Source organism: Oncorhynchus mykiss, chromosome 30 (assembly GCF_057628025.1).
Source record: "Oncorhynchus mykiss isolate SJ-2025 chromosome 30, ASM5762802v1, whole genome shotgun sequence".
In the NCBI taxonomy this organism is placed as follows: domain Eukaryota; kingdom Metazoa; phylum Chordata; class Actinopteri; order Salmoniformes; family Salmonidae; genus Oncorhynchus; species Oncorhynchus mykiss.
This window is the reverse complement of record NC_143051.1, coordinates 36,193,854-36,215,000: the sequence shown is the minus strand read 5'-3', so window position 1 is coordinate 36,215,000 and position 21,147 is coordinate 36,193,854. Positions and strand designations below refer to the sequence as shown.

The 21,147-nt window shown below is 43.1% G+C and overlaps 1 protein-coding gene across 1 annotated transcript in view; it reads right to left on the bottom strand.

The window, feature by feature from the left end:
* Nucleotides 1-21,147, bottom strand: part of LOC110488383 (uncharacterized) — an 86,248-nt gene that overhangs the window by 24,351 nt on the left and 40,750 nt on the right. The window contains exon 4 of the mRNA XM_036971163.2: nt 14,246-16,307. Within this exon, the coding sequence (XP_036827058.2) occupies nt 14,246-16,307 (2,062 nt within the window). The remainder of the gene's footprint in view (nt 1-14,245; nt 16,308-21,147) is intronic.

The window sequence follows — 21,147 nt, the reverse complement described above, 5'->3', positions numbered from 1 at the left end:
TTTTTTTTTTTAAACATCCATTGTGAATGACAATATATTAAAACTATAGTTCCTCACATTAAGCTATTTGAAAAATCTTTCCTACAATCTCCCACTCAGTGATCACCAATCTTCAGTGTGAAAGAGCAATGGAAGTTATAGGCCTTCTGCTGCATTGGCCTATAGGCTATGAGTTCCATGTGTTCATTTATTTAGCTGCCAATGGATCACGGTGTATAATGGTGTATCAATGTGCCCATATGGCAGAGGCTGGTGAACTTGCATTAGTTGACTTTTAACTTCGAGATTTGTATCATTTTAATTCAGATTTTTAGGATTAACCATGTGACAATGATTTTGAGAAACTAAAAAGTTATTGAAATTAAACTGCTCCACGACAATCACAACTGGCATGCAAAACGGTAGAAATGGTAGGATAAATTGTAAGATTCTCCAAACTTAAAAGTCACGCCCTGCCTATGAAGTCTTTATCAAATAATTGCCTCCAGGTTTCCATGGTCGGATTTTGCCTATAGGCTACTTTGAAGCAAGGTAAGACATGCGCCTCATAATATGAAATAAAACATTCAGGTTTCAATTAATTTAAATATGTTTTCATAATGCATAAAGCCTCCAGCGCACATTATTAAGTGGTGGGAGACGAGCTGAGAGCCTGTTGCCTAAACTTTAATGGTGAATGGGAGGCGTGCATCAATTAACAGTTGAGAAATAAAAATAGTAGCTCCTTTTAATCGTGCACCAAAACTGTTTTTAACACAGGACTTTATTCAGAATTGTTGCCCAATGAATGGGCTGATAAAAGCACGTTTTACTCCAGGAACAACCAGCTGAGGAGCTGCAGGAGCAATCCCGCTCAAAATGGGCTCTGTACGCTGTACGTGTGTGATCGTTGTGTTTGGATAAAGAAGATAAATGATGACTAACGATCTCCTCATTTTGGTTGGCACCAGTTTTATTAATCGGCTTTTAATTGGTTTCTATCGGCCAAAAGCAGATGTGTGTCTAAAATGTGATTACCAAATACAAATCCCAACATTGGAACAAAAAACTGAAACCTTGTCAAATGTATCAAAAGGTGTCGTGCCGACATCTATAGAGTAATGTAATAGCGTGCAATTCAAGCTAAGGCACAGGTTCGTGCTCTTTCATTCTTACATCGTGGCTTGCTTGACGACATGCCTTTGCAGAGCCATAGCTGAAACATTCTGGAGCAGAGCGTATAGAAAATGCTGCAGATGCGTTATGTAAGCCTTAAATCAACTCGTACAGTCATTACACACACCACGTGTATCTGTGGTGTCTTTGGGGGTAGAATAACCCGACTGAAACTGCTGAGAGACAGAGTGAGCAGTCCCACAATAGAGTGAACATTATGTAGTGTCCTCACCTGTCTGGTTACGACACACTGCTGCCAAGGTCCTTTTGTCAAAAGTGATTGAGTGTCGGTTACCGTGGCAATTATCCAGACTGTTTCTGTGTCGAGTGTGCTTTTTCCATTAGCGACTAGGATTTGGTTGTAAAAAACACTAGTCCATTCTAAAGGGCATGACTGGCATGATTCATAAGGCATACTACCAGTAAACTTCACCTTTGGGACTGACCCACAAGTTGGAATTACAGTTGAAGTCGGAAGTTTACATACACTTAGGTTGGAGTATTTAAACTAATTTTTCAACCAATCCACAAATTTCTTGAAAACAAACTATCGTTTTGGCACGTCGGTTAGGACATCTACTTTGTGCATGACGGAAGTCATTTTTCCTACAATTGTTTACACTTATAATTAATTCACTGTATCACAATTCCAGTGGGTCAGAAGTTTACATACACTAAGTTGACTGTGCCTTTAAACAGCTTGGGAAATGCCAGAAAATTATGTCATGGCTTTAGAAGCTTCTGATAGGCTAATTGATATCATTTGAGGCAACTGGAGGTGTACCTGTGGATGTATTTCAAGGCCTACCTTCAAACTCAGTGCCTCTTTGCTTGACAACATGAGAAAATCAAAAGAAATCAGCCAAAACATCAGAAAAACAAATTGTAGACCTCCACAAGTCTGGTTCATTCTTGGGAGCAATTTCCAGACGCCTGAAGGTACCATGTTAATCTGTACAAACAATAGTACGCAAGTATAAAACACCACTCCTAGAGATGAACGTACTTTGGTGCGAAAAGGAGACAGGTACAAAAGTATCTATATACACAGTAAAAGGAGTCCTATATCGACATAACCTGAAAGGCCGCTCAGCAAGGAAGATGCCACTGCTCCAAACCGCCATAAAAAAGCCAGACTACGGTTTGAAACTGCACATGGGGACAAAGATCGTTTTTGGAGAAATGTCCTCTGGTCTGACGGAACAAAAATATAATTGTTTGGCCATAATGACTATCATTATGTTTGGAGGAAAAAGGGGGTGGCTTGCAAGCCGAAGAACACCATCCCAACCAGGAAGCACGGGGGTGGCAGCATCATGTTGTGGGGGTGCTTTGCTGCAGGAGGGACTGGTGCACTTCTAAAAATAGATGGCATCATGAGGCAATAAAATTCTGTGGATATATTGAAGCAACATCTCAAGACATCAGTCAGGAAGTTAAGCTTGGTCGCAAATGGGTCTTCCAAATGGACAATGACCCCAAGCATACTTCCAAAGTTGTGGCAAAGTGGTTTAAGGACAACAAAGTCAAGGTATTGGAGTGGCCATCACAAAGCCCTGACCTCAACCCTATGGAGAATTTGTGGGCAGAACTGAAAAAGCGTATGCAAGCAAGGAGGCCTACAAACCTGACTCAGTTACACCAGCTCTGTCAGGAGGAATGGGCCAAAATTCACCCAACTTATTGTGGGAAGCATGTGGAAGGCTACACACAACATTTGACCCAAGTTAAACAATTTAAAGGCAATGCTACCTAATACTAATTGAGTGTATGTAAACTTCTGACCCACTGGGAATGCGATGAAATAAATCAAATCTGAAATAAATCACTGCTATTATTCTGACATTTAACATTCTTAAAATAAAGTGGTGATCCTAACTGACCTAAGACAGGGAATTTTTACTAGGATTAAATGTCAGCAATTGTGAAAATGTAAATGTATTTGGCTAAGGTGGATGTAAACTTCCGACTTCAACTGTACATAACAGTTATACACTGAGTGTATAAAACATTAGGAACTCTTTCCATGACAGACTGACCAGGTGAATCCAGGTTAAAGCTATGATCCCTTATTGATGTCACTTGTTAAATCCACTTCAGTCAGTGTAGATGAAGGGGAGGAGACAGGTTAAAGAAGGATTTTTAAGCCTCAAGACATTTGAGACGTGGATTGTGTATATGTGCCATTCAGAGGATGAATGGGCAAGACAAACTTTTTAAGTGCCTTTGAACAAGGTGTAGTAGTAGTTGCCAGGCGCACCGGTTTGAGTGTTTCAAGAAATGCAAAGCTGCTGAGTTTTTCAAACTCAACAGTTTCCCGTTTGTATTAAGAGTGGTCCACCACCCAAAGGACAGCCAGCCAACTTGACACAACTGTGGGAAACATTTGAGTCAACATGGGCCAGCATCCCTGAACGCTTTCAACACCTTTTACTGTAGAGTCTATGCTCCGACGAATTGAGGACATTCTGAGGGGGTAAAACTCAATATTAGGAAGGAGTTCCTAATGTTTTGTACACTCAGCGATGAATGACTACAACCCACCCAATAGTAATGAGACATCAGTATGTGACGTTGATTGAAATGCCAGGCATACAGTAGGTCCACACGGCAAAGAGATGTTTTCAACTAAATTCACAAAAGCGGGGACGAGCGGGGTATGGAAGCAACCATTCCCCGTTGAAGGCAGTGAACGTCATTCTTGAGTGACTATCAAAATCACTAAGAATAGTTGTGGGCACTAACATTTTAGTTTTTTTTAAATCCTGTATCGCAGTAAAAGAAGCCTGAGTGGCACGTTGGAAATGCATTGCCTCAATTGTTCTGCCAATACCGCGGAGTGACCTAACTTTTTAGTGCCTGCAACTGTGAAATCCTGGCACTTGAGCAGAAGGTTGACTGACAGATCAGTTACTCAAGTCTTTACCAATAGTTTAGTACATCCCCCACTCTCTCTTTCTCTGTGTCTCTGATTAATCGAGTGAATGCTGTCAGTTCCATCATGTACCCACGCCTCACCACCTTCCACCATGCAGATCAGGTGTCAACCTCAAGCCAAGCGCTGCAGGGGGGGAATGTGCTTACAGAACGTCTTGTAGGCTCAGCATGATCCGTTCAGACTGTGCACAGACTTGTGTAAGAGAGATTAACGGAACAGCAGGTAAAAGAGAAGACTTAATCATTGTTACCCCTCCACCGCCCTCCCTCTTCCTCTCCCGGGCCAGACTGTTGACTCAGCTCTGTCTGATCCACCAGTAAACAGAGGTCGAACTTAAGGTAAACAAGAGATGAAGATACAAAAGACGAGGTGTGGCATCCAAAGCAGGATTCGACAGATAGATCGCTGGGAGGAGAAGTGCGATAGAGACTCGTAAAAATAATATAAGAAAAGAAAACATAACCCTGTGCCAAGATTAATTATGCCCCTCATGCTACCTGGATGGGTAGTTTTCATTAATGTCACATAAGAGTTGAAGTCAGAAGTTTACATACACCTTAGGCAAATACATTAAACTCAGTTTTTCACAATTCCTGACATTTAATCCAAGTAAAAATTCCCTGTTTTAGGTCAGTTAGGATCACCACTTTATTTTAAGAATGTGAAATGAATAATAGTAGAGAGAATTATTTCAGCTTTTATTTCTTTCATCACATTCCCAGTGGGTCAGAAGTTTACACACACTCAATTAGTATTTGGTAACATTGCCTTTAAATTGTTTAACTTGGGTCAAATGTTTTGGTTAGCCTTCCACATGCTTCCCACAATAAATTGGGTGAATTTTGGCCCATTCCTCCTGACAGAGCTGGAGTAACACTCAGGTTTGTAGGCCTCCTTGCTCGCACACAACTTTGGAAGTATGCTTGGGGTCATTGTCCATTTGGAAGACCCATTTGCGACCAAGCTTTAACTTCCTGACTGATGTCTTGAGATGTTGCTTCAATATATCCACATCATTTTCCTGCCATCTATTTTGTGAAGTGCACCAGTCCCTCCTGCAGCAAAGCACCCCCACAACATGATGCTGCCTTCCCCGTGCTTTGCGGTTGGGATGGTGTTCTTCGGCTTGCAAGCGTCCCTCTTTTTCCTCCAAACATAACGATGGTCAGTATGGCCAAACAATTCTATTTTTGTTCCATCAGACCAGAGGACAGTTCTGCAAAAAGTATGATCTTTGTCCCCATGTGCAGTTGCAAACCGTAATCTGGCTTTTTTTATGGTGGTTTTGGAGCAGTGGCTCCTTCCTTGCCTTTCAGGTTATGTGGATATAGATACTTTTGTACCTGTTTCCGTCAGCACCTTCACAAGGTCCTTTGCTGTTGTTCTGGGATTGGTTTGCACTTTTCGCACCAAAGTACATTCATCTCTAGGAGACAGAACACGTCTCCTTCCTGAGCAGTATGACGGCTACGTGGTCCCATGGTGTTTATGCGTGCGTACTATTGTTTGTATAGATGAACGTGATACCTTCAAGCGGTTGGAAATTGCTACCAAGGATTAACCAGACTTGTGGAGGTCTACAATTATTTTTCTGAGGGCTTGGCTGATTTATTTTGATTTTCCCATTATGTCACGCAAAGAGGCACGGAGTTTGAAGGTAGGCCATGAAATACATCCACAGGTACACCTCCAATTGACTCAAACAATGTCAATTAGCCTATCAGAAGCTTCTAAAGCCATGACATCATTTTCTGGAATGTTCCAAGCTGTTTAAAGGCACAGTCAATTTTAATGTAGGTAAACTTCTGACCCACTGGAATTGTGATACAGTGAATTATAAGTGAAATAATCTGTCTGTAAACAATTGTTGGAAAAATTACTTGTGTCACGCACAAAGTAGATTACTTCATGCACAAAATTGATGTCCTAACCAACTTGCCAAAACTATAGTTTGTTAACAATAAATTTGTGGAGTGGTTGAAAAATGAGTTTAATTGACTCCAACCTAAGTGTATGTAAACTTCCAACTTCAACTGTATGTACAGACATGGATGTAGTTTGTCCAAGGCATGTTGTCCATAGTCTGTTTCCCTGAGCAGTGGCGCAACTTTTACTGGGGACTGAGTCATGTCCCCGCCACATTTTGAGATTGCATTTTTGTTTATCATTGCAATGTGATACAAAAAGCGGCAATGGTGTGCTTACGGACCATGTGGACACCTCCGAGCTCAGGTAGGCGGTTTGGAATGTTCAACCGGCTGGATGTTGGAGGACATCACAGAGCAGGCTGACAGGCTGTGTGAAGGCAAAGCTTCTGGAAGGCTGGCTGAATCAGCATGGGAGAGTTGCGCATAGTTCAGTGTGTATGTGTTTCGCTCTTTCACCAAGTTATAAAGGCAAGCAGAGCAGAACCTGGCTACTCTTTAGTTGACTGATGTATTTTGCAAGGTAACTGCTGTTTAACTTAACAGAAAGAAAATGTAACTAGTGTTTATTCGCAGTACTGAGCTAGTATCGACTGAGATGAATGAATTAGCTACGCTAGCTAGTAGCTACCACAGACAGGTCAGCTCTAGCCTTTAGTTATCTGTCAGATAGTAATAGCCACCTCATATCGCCATCTAATAGCACTTGTTTGCATCACACTAGACCTGAATCAAACAATGAAACCATCAGCCATACGATTGAAGATTGATATTCTCACGATTTTTTTTTAGAGTTTTTATTAGTCAGTACGGCAATGTAACGTTATTGATCTGTCAAGTTTCCATAGCTAATTCCCTACTAATAAACAGCTCTAACATTACAGACTTCACTGTCATGGTGCACAGTAGAGGTCTGCATGGACCAATTTCTTCGTCCCACTCCCGCAGCTCTCTGTTCGACTCCCACCCGCTACAACTGGTAAAACAAAACAACCGCAGTCCCGCAATGTTATTTTAGGCGTATGTGACAGAGCCCACTTGACAGCCATGGTCCCAGCAATTTTGCGCCCTATAGGTAATATCAAATGCGCAAAAATAACTTAAGAAATAGTTTAAATTACCAGAGATTCTCACATGGCCCTTATATTAGGATATCTGTATTACTAGGCCAGTGGCGACCCGTAAAATATATACAGTACCAGTCCAAAGTTTGGACACACCTACTCATGTCAGGGCTTTTCTTTATTTTAACTTTCTACATTGTAGAATAATAGTGAATACATCAAAACTATGAAATAACACATATGGAATCATGTAGTAACCCAAAAAAAAGTGTTAAACAATATGTTTTAGATTCTTCAAAGTAGCCACCCTTTTTTGGTTACTACATGATTCCATATGTGTTATTTCATAGTTTTGATGTCTTCACTATTATTCTACAATGTAGAAAATAATACAAATTCTTCTCTCTGTGCAGCAAACAGTGGACAAGCCAGATGCTATATTAAGGCAGTCTGACAAACCAAAATGTATCAAGGGTTGAAAGAGGCGTTTCCCGACTACACAAAACATGTCAAACAAAAATGTGAGGAAGACCTGGTAGAAGCTATTAACGATGATGAATGGGTAAAAATACCTATTTAGGCAATCCCCAGCTGCTTGGCTGCTCAGTCTGGGCCCTGGTGGTCTACCATCCTGTGGGTTGTCACTTGGCCCAACACACCCAAAACCAATAATGTTTCATTAAGATCCTAAAGCTGAGTAGAGGTGTGTTGGATTGGGGCGCTGCAGGATGGTAAGACCCCTAGGGGCAGGATGGGGTGACCCAGCTATATTTGGTGTAAAAGTAAAAAGAGCTCTACAATACTATTAGGCCTATGAGAGTAATTATATGGAGGATGTGCTGTTTCTGTGTGTTAATGTGTATGTGTAGTTGTATGTGTTTTGTTGTTCTTTCCAAACCTTTCCCCTGTGAATTACAAAAATGAAAGGTGGGAACTGGGAAGGAAATTGTGTTGGGAGAGAGTTGAGTTATTGACTAGACTGGTGGGGGTCTGGCGTGCAGGCATAGAGGATGTCTTAATAAAGAGTTGTTTCATGAGTTGTTCATTTGTTAGGCTATTGGTTATAGGTGCAACACAATATGTATTATTGAATTACCTTTGATCTAGTTTAGTCTTATTAATCACTTAAAACTGTGGACATTTTGCTTACTTTTTGTTCTAGGTGCCCCCCCCCACCCCCCCCCCCCCCCACCACCCACACTTCTAAAACCCTGCCCCTGAGTATTAATATTCCCCAGAAACGCCAACCATTGTGTTTTGATAGGTCTGTCTTTGCATGTTGGACTCTCTCTCGTACACTCTCCCATCTCCATCCCTCTTCTCTTTTCTTAGTAAAAGAGAGACAGAGGGTTGGAGAGACTCTCATTCTCCATGTCCATGTCCATCTCTGTCTCTCTCCATCTCTCCCTCAATTCTCCTCTCTGTTGGCAGAGGGAAAGCAGGATGAGGCTGTAAAAGCCAACAGTGGGTGGTGAAACAAATTTTCCCCAAACACTCGCCTGGCAACACTCACTTGATAAGCCACTTACTTTACCTGCCCTAGTGACATAGCATTGGGGTCAGAGAACCACTGACATTATAGGAAACTGAACTGCCCTTGTGACTTCTGTCTGCATTCTTACCTGAGATCTAGGCTATGCATGCACAGAAACTATTGCATAAATCATGTATTGATGTCAATGGGAGATTTGCTCAAAAAGACTTGAGCCAGGTTGCCATTGCAAATAGTAATTTGCTTTTTTATTGACCTGCCTGGTTAAATACAATAAATTAAATAAAACATTCTCAACCATGTGGATCTCATTTTCGGATGTGTATCTCATATTCTGATTTATATTAGGTTTCGGCCTACACATTTGAGGTCAGACAGCCAGTCCCCATTGAGGAGCCTAATCACATGGCTCAGCAGGGTCAATAATAGTCTCAGAGACACAAAGCAACATGAGTTTTACCTGTGGCCCTGACAGGAGGCAAGGCAACTAGATATCCGGACTGGAAAACAAAGAAGGCACACATGCAATGTGCCAACTCTGCAAATCACCCTACAGTTTGCATAGGACAAGCGCCAACATCTCAGTAGAATGCAGCCGGATAAAGCTCAAATGTATACTGTTATGGCATCTGTATCTTCCGAAATCGTCTGAAACGCTAACTCTTCAAAGAGTAATCTTAAATAGTCCCAAAGAAACCAGACCCTTTTCGTGAACTAACACTCGCACTTGACCTTTGTCCCCACTTACTAGCCGTGAATAGGCTGATAGCTACTTTATTGAGGAAAAAATCCTAAATGGTTCAAATGTAAATGTATTTCCCATCGAGGACGCATCTTGTGGTGTGACATTTATGTGGCATAAACGGTAAATGTAAACTGTAAAAATAAGCCATAATGTCTGATTGTGAAAGCATTTATGTGCCCGTTTCAAAGTTCTGTGGAAGAGGCTGAAAAACTGAAAGAACTCCAATTTTGTATAATGAGTCAACACAATCTCACACTCAATTCGTGCAAATGTGTACACAAGTTATTTCAGCAGATTTCTTGCGTTTTTTGTGTGGCTTAATTTGTGTGAAAATACACACACTTTTGTGCTACTTAATAATTCGTAGAAAAATACACATTTTTGAGCGACTTCATTCATAGGAAAATAGATTTTTGGGAGGCAAACTTTGGAACAATCTTTTGAAAGTTATTGGAGAAATGCATAATGGGCAAAGATGTTCCACACTGCCTTTTTTTGTGTCGAACATATATTTGTGTAAAAAAACAAATGGGGGCAGTGATCTAAGGCGCTGCTTCGCAGTGCTACGTAGCTGTGCCACTAGAGACTCTGGGTTCGAGTCTAGGCTCTGTCGTAACCGCCCCCGACCGGTAGACCTATGGGGCGGCGCACAATTGGGCCAGCGTCGTCCGGGTTAGGGGAGGGTTTGGCACGCAGGGATGTCCTTGTCTCATCGCGCACTAGAAACTCCTGTGCAGTGCACGCTGATACGGTTTCCAGGTGCACAGTGTTTCCTCCGACACATTGGTGTGGCTGGCTTCCGGGTTAAGTGGGCATTGTGTCAAGAAGCAGTGTGGCTAGGTTGGGTTGTGTTTCGGGGGATGCATGGTTCTCGACCTTTGCCTCTCCCGAGTCCGTACGGGAGTTGCAGCGATGAGACAAGACTGTAACTATCAATTGGATACCACGAAATTGTGGAGAAAAAGGGGTAAAAGTTAAATAAATACAAAAAATAAATATATACACCGTTGAAGTCAGAGGTTTACATACACTTAGGTTGGAGTCATTAAAACTCGCTTTTCAACCACTCCACAAATTTCTTGTTAACAAACTATAGTTTTGGCAAGTTGGTTAGGACATCAATTTTGTGCATGAAGTAATTATTCCAACAATTGTTTACAGACAGACTATTTCACTTATAATTCAGAGTATCACAATTCCAGTGGGTCAGAAGTTTACATACACTAAGTTGACTGTGCCTTTAAACAGCTTGGAAAATTCCAGAAAATGATGTCATGGCTTTAGAAGCTTCTGACCATACAGCCGTCATACCGCTCAGGAAGGAGACGCGTTCTGTCTCCTAGAGATTAACGTAATTTGGTGCAAAAAGTGCAAAACAATTCCAGAACAACAGCAAACAACCTTGTGAAGATGCTGGAGGAAACAGGTACAAAAGTATCTATATCCACAGTAAAAACGAGTCCTATATCAACATAACCTGAAAGGCCGCTCAGCAAGGATCACCATAAAAAAAACCAGACTACTGTTTGCAACTGCACATGGGGACAAAGATCATACTTTTTGGAGAAATGTCCTCTGGTCTGTTGAAACAAAAATTGACCTGTTTGGCCATAATGACCATCGTTATGTTTGGAGGAAAAAGGGGGTGGCTTGCAAGCCAAAGGTCACCATCTGGGGGTGGCAGCATCATGTTGTGGGGGTGCTTTGTTGCAGGAGGGACTGGTGCACTTCACAAAATAGATGGCATCATGAGGAGGAAAATGATGTGGATATATTGAAGCAACATCTCAAGACATCAGTTAAAGCTTAGTCGCAAATGGGTCTTCCAAATCGACAATGACCCCAAACATACGTCCAAAGTTGTGGCAAAATGTCTTAAGGACAACAAAGTCAAGGTATTGGAGTGGCCATCACAAAGCCCTGACCTCAATCCTATAGAAAGTTTGTGGGCAGAACTGAAAAAGTGTGTGCGATCAAGGAGGCCTACAAACCTGACTCAGTTACACCAGCTCTGTCAGGAGGAATGGGCCAAAATTCACCCAACTTATCTTAGGAAGCTTGTGGAAGGTTACCCAAAACATTTGACCCAAGTTAAACAATTTAAAGGCAATGCTACTAAATATTAATTGAGTGTGTAAACTTCTGACCCACTGGGAATGCGATGAAAGAAATAAAAGCTGAAATAAATCATTCTCTCTACTATTATACTGACAATTCACATTCTTAAAATAAAATGGTGATCCTAACTGACCTAAGACAGAGAATTTGTACTCGGATTAAATGTCAGGAATTGTGAAAAACTGAGTTTAAATGTATTTGGCTAAGGTGTATGTAAACTTCCGACTTCAACTGTATATACAAAACAATACCCCCCAAAATATAATGTGTGTTATAAATGTGTTAACACAATATTGTTAATCAACCAAGTTGTTACTGAAATACATTATTTTTATGGTTTTATGCTCTTTTCGTTTAATACTTTGGAATGCTGGTGCTATGTCGGTTGACAGACTGCAGTCTATTTTTTTGTGTGGTATCAATCAATGAAGGTATTTGATTGGGGAATGGGGAAACATTTTCATGATGGGAAATGAATTAATCGATAAATGTGGGGAAACAGAAGACCTGAAAATGTGCGGTTTAAATTCCCCTGCCACATACGAGGCCACGGTTAGATTTCCTGTTGCAGCTTTCACTTTTTTTCACCACATTGGTGGCAGCGTTGGGATCACGTCCACCTCACGTCTAGTTAAGTGATCTAGTAATGGGAAGCATTCTGTTTTTCAACATTGTGTTGGGTGTAATTACATTGATATATCTAGTGAACAATGGATAAGCAACACTGGGCGTGATGGATAGACATTCTTACTACAGGTGTGATCAAGCCTTTACATCAAAGTTGCCTGAAGATGAATGGAAAGTGCTATGCCCTGACCAGTTATTCAGAAGAAAAACCTCTGACTAGACATTTACATAAGTTAACTTACCAGTGTGGACCCAAAACAAACACGTTCTACACATTGACAAACTCCATGTTTAAAGTGTTATTACAAACATGGTGTTCTTCTGTTACTGAAGCTTATACATCTAATAACCTGACAATGATCCACATCAGATGGGTGTGGATCACCCATATGCCCGCCTGAGTGGCGCAGCGGTCTAAGGTGCTGCATCTCAGTGCAAGACGCGTTACTGCAGTCCCTGGTTCAAATACGGGCTGCATCACATCTGGCTGTGATTGGGAATCCCATAGGGTGGCGCACAATTGGCACAGCCAAGACAAGAGTTGGCTATAACATGAGTACAAACAAAGTGAGTGTGTGTATAAGTGTGCAAGTGTTTGTGTGCGTGTGTGTGTATTTTTGTTGTGTATTATAATTTCCCATCATAAAAATGTATCCCCATTCCCCAATCATTATGAAATAAATTGTATCGTGTACATGAAAAAGTGGATCCTTGTATTAAATGCATTATGAAGAAAATAGTGTAATGTAGGGTCCCCGAAATATGAAATACATTATTAAGAAAATCGTGTAGGCCTACTGTTGCCTATGCGAAAAAAGGGCTTTTGACTACAAGTGCACCAGTATCCCAAAGTATTAAGCGAAAACAAGCATAAAAAACAGTATTTGCATTAATAAACCAAAAAACAGGTAAGGCTACTATTATATTATAATTATTTCAGGTGACAACCTGGTTGAATAACAATATTGGTTTGTTAACACCTTTTTTTGTATATAAATAAATGTGGGACATAAAATAAGGCAGTATAGAACAACATTGGCCATCATGCAATGGGCACTCTAATAACTTTCAAAAGATTGTTCCCAAAATGTCCCCCCCCCCAAAAAATGGTTTATTTACCTGTAAATTAAATCGCACAGAAATGTGTGTCTTTTCACACGAATTAAGCTTCACAAAAACGCACAAAATCTGCTGAAATACTTTTTGGAGTATGAGACTGTTGAATGAGTTTAGCGTGCGATCCAAGCCTTGAGGACCATAGAATGAATGATTGTGTGTGCGCTCACACATGCATGTGCATTCAAGTCGTGCATGCCTGCGTGAATATGTGTGTTGGCATGAAATAACTTGCTGATCAGGACCCGTCCTGAAAGCTATTATCATCAAGAGGCACACTGCAAAACATTAGCTTAACCCACTCACCTTGTAACCACAGCAACCCGAGCCACACAAAGAGTCACTTCTTTATTTCTAGAAGTTCTTAGGAAGTCACCTCCCTCTTTTAGTGTCAACTGTATTCTTGTGTACTACTGTATTTATTAGAGACCTGAAGATGTGTATTATGGCAAGAGAGAATGCAGATGGAGAAGAACTATCTACATGAGAGGGGAGAACAGATATTGTACATACTGTAAACTGATCTTATGTATATGGCCATGGAACGTCACCCTAGACTCATTTCACTGCTCTCTCACACACCCTTTCGATCAGCGAGGGCATCGGCATCACTGTGGTGGAACTCATTCAGTGAAAGGTAAAAAAAATAAAAAAAATCGAAACTCATCTGTATTCCAGAACTTCTATTAAACTAAGGCTCAAATGCTTAGTAGGCATCTAAAACATTTACATCCTGCATACCCAGGCTGAATTCCATTTCCCCTCCTTCTGTATTCTTCTCCTCTCACACCGTGTTCCCACAATCTCTCGCTAAGCATTATTTAAAAAATGAATGAAGCCAATGCTGAAATACATGACAAATACAACCGAATTGCAGTCCTAGTAAATGCCTCCATTTCCCTTACTCTAGACCCTGTCCCATTAGTCTTTTCCATGACTTACATCACACCCCCTTTACCATCCCCATGATCCGAGTTTTCACGCAATCTCTTACTGAAATATTCTCCCTTCTCAAGCCTTCCATCGAAATCAATGATAAAAAGAAATCCCCAGGTCAGTACTCACATAGGCGTCAGGGAAAGCCCTGTACTTGGGCATCAGGTTCTTCTCAGCCTCTGGACTGAAGTGAGACCCTCCATGGGGGGACCCCATGTTGAACAGTGGTGAGTTCAGGCCTTCGTTACTGAAGCTCCTCTGCAGACCCAGACCAATAGAGCCCACAGAGCCCATGTTGCCATTGGAACTCATACCACCCAGCCCCGGGCTGAGCTTTAATGCGGACTCATTAGCATTGGCGAAAGACCTGTAGATGTCCAGAGATGAGCTTGTGGGACTGAGAAGGCCTTCTTGGGTAGAGGTGAAGCTAGGGAGGGGAGGGGGCCTGATCATTCGACAGTTGGTGTCTGTGTTGTTTCCGGTTAAGGAGTCAGACATCCGGGAGGAGAAACGTTCGTAGCGGAAGTGGGTTGAAGGATCAGTTCCTGTTCCAGTTTGGGTTCCAACTCCAGATTTGAATCCAAGTCCGCTCCCAGACACATCAGCCATGCCCATACCAGGCCCTGAGCTCATGTGGTCCTGGTTAGGCCCTATGTCCGGTAGGGAGCCCGTAAGGAACAGAGAGGGCCGCTGGCCTGGGCTATGGGCCTTGCCGTTCTCCTGTGGTTGATCAATCGATGCTGAACGATAGCTAGAGTAGAGGAGGGATCTGTCCAGGCGTGAGGGGTTTGGAGACTGGTTGCTGCTCCCTCCGTTTAGCAGGGGGGACGGCGAGTGCTCTGGGGAAGAGTCACTGCCCAAGGAGCTCTTCCTCATGACGATGCTGCTAAGAGCCGAGGCTCGGAGTGGGAGGTTGAGGCCTCCACGGTTCCAATGGTGGTCTCCAGCCTGCTGCTCCTGTTGCTGCTGCTGTTGTAGCTTCATCAACTCCAGAGGGGAATGCATCTCCTTGGGGGCACTCCAGTTGAGGCCAAGGTCTGCGGGCAGGTTGTAGCGGTTGTTGGGGCCCTCCAGCAGAGACCCAGGGGGCACCTGGGGAGATTTGGTATTGGTGGGGCTGGAGCTGGGGGTGTCCTCCTCGATGGAGGGCAGGGAGGAGATGATGGAGGGGGCGGTGGTCCCGCGCAGCCTCCTCTGCCTCTGGGGAAGGTTAGGGTTCATGCTCTTCAGGGTGTCCACCAGGCTCTCTATGTCGCAGTGATAGGGGGAGCCCGGCTCAGGGGTCACGGGAGAGGAAGAGGGGGAAGGGTCCGAGGAGGAGGGGGAAGGGAGCAGATCCACGTGGGTGGCCTTGTACTGTCCGGAGTAGGAGTCACTGCTGCCTCTGCTGTAGTCCACGTTGTCAATGGTCTGACTCGCCGAGGAGAAGTTTGAGACTGGGAGTGATTGCAAGTCACAGCCTGACTTTATCTTCCTTGCCATGGACTCTCCCTCCCTCCCCTCTTGCTCTACCTCTCTCTCTCTCTGTCCTGCAGGTGCAGTGGCTAGCTCCTCCTCCCACACCCTCCTACTCCCCCTGCCTGTTCCTGTCTCTGGCTCGCTACTCTCCCGGGTCAACTGAACTTCGCTCCTGTCACTCAACCAGCGGCCGTTGCCAGGGGAACGGGGTGTCTCTGAAGAGAGGGAGGACAAGCCAGGTTCTTGGAATGGCGGCCCGAGAGAGGTGAGTTGTCGTGTGTACACAGAGAGGGAGGGGGAGAGGGAAGAGTAGTGTCCATCGTATGTGGACACTCTTGACTCATCTGAATGAGAGTCAGAGCGCCAGGTCTCCCCTTTGGGTTCGAAAGTAGTTTGCACCCCTTCGTACAGGTTCCTCCATTTGTATTCTGGTGCGACTGGACCTAGGTCACTTTCAGTTCTATTCGGTTCGTTGATCGGCCTTTCTCTGTAGTCCACACTGTCTTCAGTGTGGTCTGTGGTGTCATTGTCAGTGACCAGGGAAACTTTGCGGAAGCCCTGTTTTGATTTGTCCATGCCCTTGTGGGTGGGAGAGGGTCTTAGAGTGAGAGTGGAACTGTATGACTTCATCTCGCTGTCTGACTCCAGATCAGCCACTATCTGCTGAATTTCTGAATCGGAGTCCTCAGAGTCTTCTAAAGCTGTACTGTTAACAGCTGAAGCATCCAGAGACCTAACAGGTAGAAGACAAACAGACAGAATGACACATATGTTAATAATTGTCATTGACCAACCATGGAAGTGTGTTAAGGACTGTTTTGTCAAGAGGTGGTGATTATCTAGACGAGCTATGCAAATTATAGAGGTGAACTTTAGGTATGCAGAATTGGGTGTACTGTAAAAAGTGTTAACAGAAGCTAGGCTACATGCTTAACAGTTGCATTCACTGTGGTGGGCCAATTTATATTTTCTTCCTAAAACGTACAGTGAGGCACAAAAAAAAAAATGCACACAGAACTTCTATAATGTCAACAGCTCCACAGACTCTTTCCGTGCCTATAGGCCTACACACATTGCAACAATGTGGTTTAAAACGGAGATTTTAGCTTGTGTTTGCAATGTTCCATGAAGAGTTGATGAAAGCTAAAAGGTTACTTTAAAAAGTCAACAGGTTTCAGGTTTTTCCTCACCTCCAAATGGGACAAAGAACTCCAGACAAAGTGTTACTATTCCACACGTGTCAAATAACATTTAACAGCTAATTACTGTTATGCTAAAGCTCTTTGCGTTGGGGGAACTTTCAGGCAGTGACATTAACCAAAGTGCCCTACCTACTCTTCACGGAAGGGGCGGGTGGTTTCCAGGAAAGAAAGAAATCATATTTCTCCACTCCTACGGAGAAGGTCATAAGATCAAACAATAGCAATGTGTTGCGATGAACCTAATCACACACCTGTTGGGCGTACAACTGGAGTTCTCTCATATGTCAAATCCAAACACACAGATATCAGACGTGTATTCCTCATAGGTCACTGTTGCATACTTACTACGTTTTGTCGGTATGACTAATAAATGGTCTTTTAGCAGCCTCGGTATCCCTTGAATTGGATAGTCCATCTGTAGATGCTCTACAGACTAGTCATTAACATTTCAACTAATTATCTACTAACCCTAACCTTTATCCTAACCCTAAAATCAACCCTACCCTAACCCTTATTCTAAACCTAACCGTAACCTTAGCCAGCAGTCGCTTATCAACAGATAGTTTGTTGATAGTATGACCATGTACGAGAGCATCTACAGATGGACTATCCAGATAAAGTGTGACTGACGCTTTTATCCAAAAGAGACTTACAGAAACGTCCGCATTGACTGCGACACGTGTGTTCAGCATGTGGTCCACGTGGGAATTGAAACTACGACCCTGATGTTGCCAGTGGTTTTTAAACCCATCCAGAAACCTAACCATTTTGCTGTAGCCCTGAACTAACTCAGTGTTTTGTCAATCCTGGCCCTGTGGATCCAAAGGGGTGCACATTTGAGTTTTCTCCCTAGCACTCACACACTGCACTCACACACTGCACTCACACACTGCACTCAACTCCTCAACAAGCCTTTGACTTGAATCAGGTGTGCGAGTGCTGGGGCAAAAACAAAAATGTGCACCCGTTTGGGTCACCAGGACCAGAATTTAGAAGCACGGAACTAGCTCACCTGATTCAGATAGTCAAGGGCTTGAGAAATAGTTGACAAGTTGAACCAGGTTTGCCAGCCCTGGAATAGTTCAAATACATGGAACGGATTAGTGTCCCAGAGGAGAGGTTAGAAAACCCCTGCTCTAACATGGGGTTTCCCTAACTCTGTCCTGGGACTCCCCTGGGTGCACATTCAGTTGTTTTTTTTCAAACAAACTAGCAATACACAGCTGATTCAAATAACCAACTCATCATCAAGCTTTGATGATTTGAATCCGCCGTGTAGTGCTAGGACAAAAACCAAAACATGCACTCATGGGGGACCCCAGGACCGAGTTTGGAGAACCTTGCTCTGACCCACTGAACCATTAGAACCACTGACCACGTTTACATGTGCACAGTATTCCGGATAGTTGCTCAAAACTCGCTTAAATTCTTATTCGGAATAAGCTTGCACCTTTGATATCCCGCTCATGAGTATCCCTGTGTCCATGAATAAACAGAATATTCCTCATTAAGGATGTGGGTTAAGTGAAATATGGACACAGACTGCAGGCCTATAACATTTCACATGTAGATTAATAATAATATGAATTCCTGCAGAATTATGCATTTTTTGCAGTGATATTATAAAACATATGTTAATTTTGTCTAAGGAATAGGAGTGGAGAAATATGATTTCTTTCTTTCAGCATCTCTTAAAACCTCTACGGGATCGGCGTCTCCATACCGGGACGGTTGTTGCTAACATGTGCTAATGTGTCTACAATGACGTTGTCAGTAACATCCAACAATCCAGGACATAGACATGTCTTACATGAGCAGAAAGTTTCAATTCTTGTTAATCTAACTGCACTGTCCAATTTACAGTAGCTATTACAGTGATAAAATACAATGTTTTGTTTGAGGAGAGTGCACAACAACAAAAACACTTTATCACAGCCACTGGTTTGATACATTCACCTCTGAAGGTAAATAATGTACTTACATTCAGTCATCTTGCTCTGATTTGTCATCCTGAGGGTCCCAGAGATAAAATGTAGCACAGTTTTGTTTGATAAAATAAATTGTTATATTCAAATGTAGGAACTGGGTTCTAAAGTCTGAATCCCTGCCGTTTCTGGCAGTACCCAAGTAATCACCAATTCTTAGCCCAGCTGCACGTGACCGAATCGTCAATAGTAAATTATAGTAAATTCATTATAGTAGGCTAAATTATTATGGTGGATGGAACTGCGCAGGTAGCCAACTTTTTGAAGTGATTTGTTTGACAAACAGATGAAAACATCATCACACAACACCCATGATGTGCGAAACTGAGCCTGAGCACACCGCAAAAATAACAGTAAACGGAACAAGACGTTTACATGCCACAGTATCCCGTCTTAGATCAGCATAGCCCAGGTATCATATCCTGGTTTCTCATAACCTGGGATACAAGCTTCTCCCAGTTATTGTAAACGGGATATGATGTTTATATGCGTCAACTCAAAAATAGAATACTTGAGTATTAATAGTAAATAGTAAATAATAACGGCATATTGGTGTGCATGTGAACACGGTCACTGACTCAAGATTAGACGAAGCAGAAGCCTTTTCATTTAGCGGTCAACAAAAAGTAGTTGGTCTGTTCAAACATGCAGGGTCTCTCACCAGTGACAGTTACAACTAGACCGATTCGTCATAAAGTGCACAATGTGCAAACTACTAGAGCCCTCAGACTCAACTCTGGACCTCGAAGCCAGTTTCAATGCATTTTTTTTCCATTGTCCCCGTCTAATCAGAGACTGATTTAGAACTGGGACAGACACCAGATGTGTGCAATTAATTATCAGGAAGAACAGAAAACCAGCAGGCTTTGGACTTCGTAGGGTAAGAGTTGAATATTCCTGTACTAGAGAGACAAGTGGAGTGACAACACAGACGTAAGCATCCAATCTAAACTAAGAAAGACCCTTTTCAGGGCCCTTTCAAAGATCATTCTTAAAACTTCAAATAACTTCACAGATCTTCATGGTAAAGGGTTTAAACACAAACATGCACCTGTGGAACGGTCGTTAAGACACTAACAGCTTACAGACGGTAGGCACAGTTATGAAAACTTAGGACAATAAAGAGGCCTTTCTACTGACTCTGAAAAACACCAAAAGAAAGATGCCCAGGGTCCCTGCTCATCTGTGTGAACGTGCCTTAGGCATGCTACAAGGAGGCATGAGGACTGCAGATGTGGCCCGGGCAATAGATTGCAATGTCCGTACTGTGAGACGCCTAAGACAGCGCTACAGGGAGACAGGACGGACAGCTGATCGTCCTTGCAGTGGCAGACCATGTGTAATAACACCTGCACAGGATCGGTACATCCGAACATCACACCTGCGGGACAGGTACAGGATGGCAACAACAACTGCCCAAGTTACACCAGGAACGCACAATCCCTGCATCAGTACTCAGACTGTCCACAATAGGCTGAGAGAGGCTGGACTGAGGGCTTGTAGGCCTGTTGTTTGCAGGTCCTTACCAAACATCACCGGCAACAACGTCGCCTATGGGCGCAAACCCACAATCGCTGGACCAGACAGGACTGGCAAAAAGTGCTCTTCACTGACGAGTCGTGGTTTTGTCTCACCAGGGGTGATGGTCGGATTCGTGTTTATCGTCGAAGTAATGAACGTTACACAGAGGTCTGTACTCTGGAGCGGGATCGATTTGGAGGTGGAGGGTCCGTCACAGTCTGGGGCGGTGTGTCACAGTATCATCAAACTGAGCTTGTTGTCATTGCAGGCAATCTCAACGCTGTGCGTTACAGGGAAGACACCCTCCTCCCTCATGTGGTACCCTTCCTGCAGGCTCATCCTGACATGACCTTTCAGCATGACAATGCCACCAGCCATACTGCTCGTTCTGTGTGTGATTTGTCAGGAATGTCAGTCCCAGCAATCCCATTGAGCGCGTCTGGTACCTGTTGGATCGGAGGGTGAGGGCTAGGGCCATTCCCCCCAGAAATGTCCGGAAACTTGCAGGTGCCTTGGTGGAAGAGTGGGGTAACAAGAACTGGCAAATCTGGTGTAGTCCATGAGGAGGAGATGCACTGGAGTACTTAATGCAGCTGGTGGCCACACCAGATACTGACTGTTACTTTTGATTTTGACCCCCCCTTTGTTCAGGGACACATTATTCCATTTCTGTTAGTCACATGTCTGTGGAACTTGTTCAGTTTATGTCTCAGTTGTTGAATCATACGTTCATACAAATATTTACACATGTTAAGTGTGCTGAAAATAAACGCAGTTGACAGTGAGAGGACGCTTCTTTTTTTGCTGAGTTTATGTCTTACAGACTAAACAGCAGTCCTTTTGTGAACTGACAACCAATGTTTAC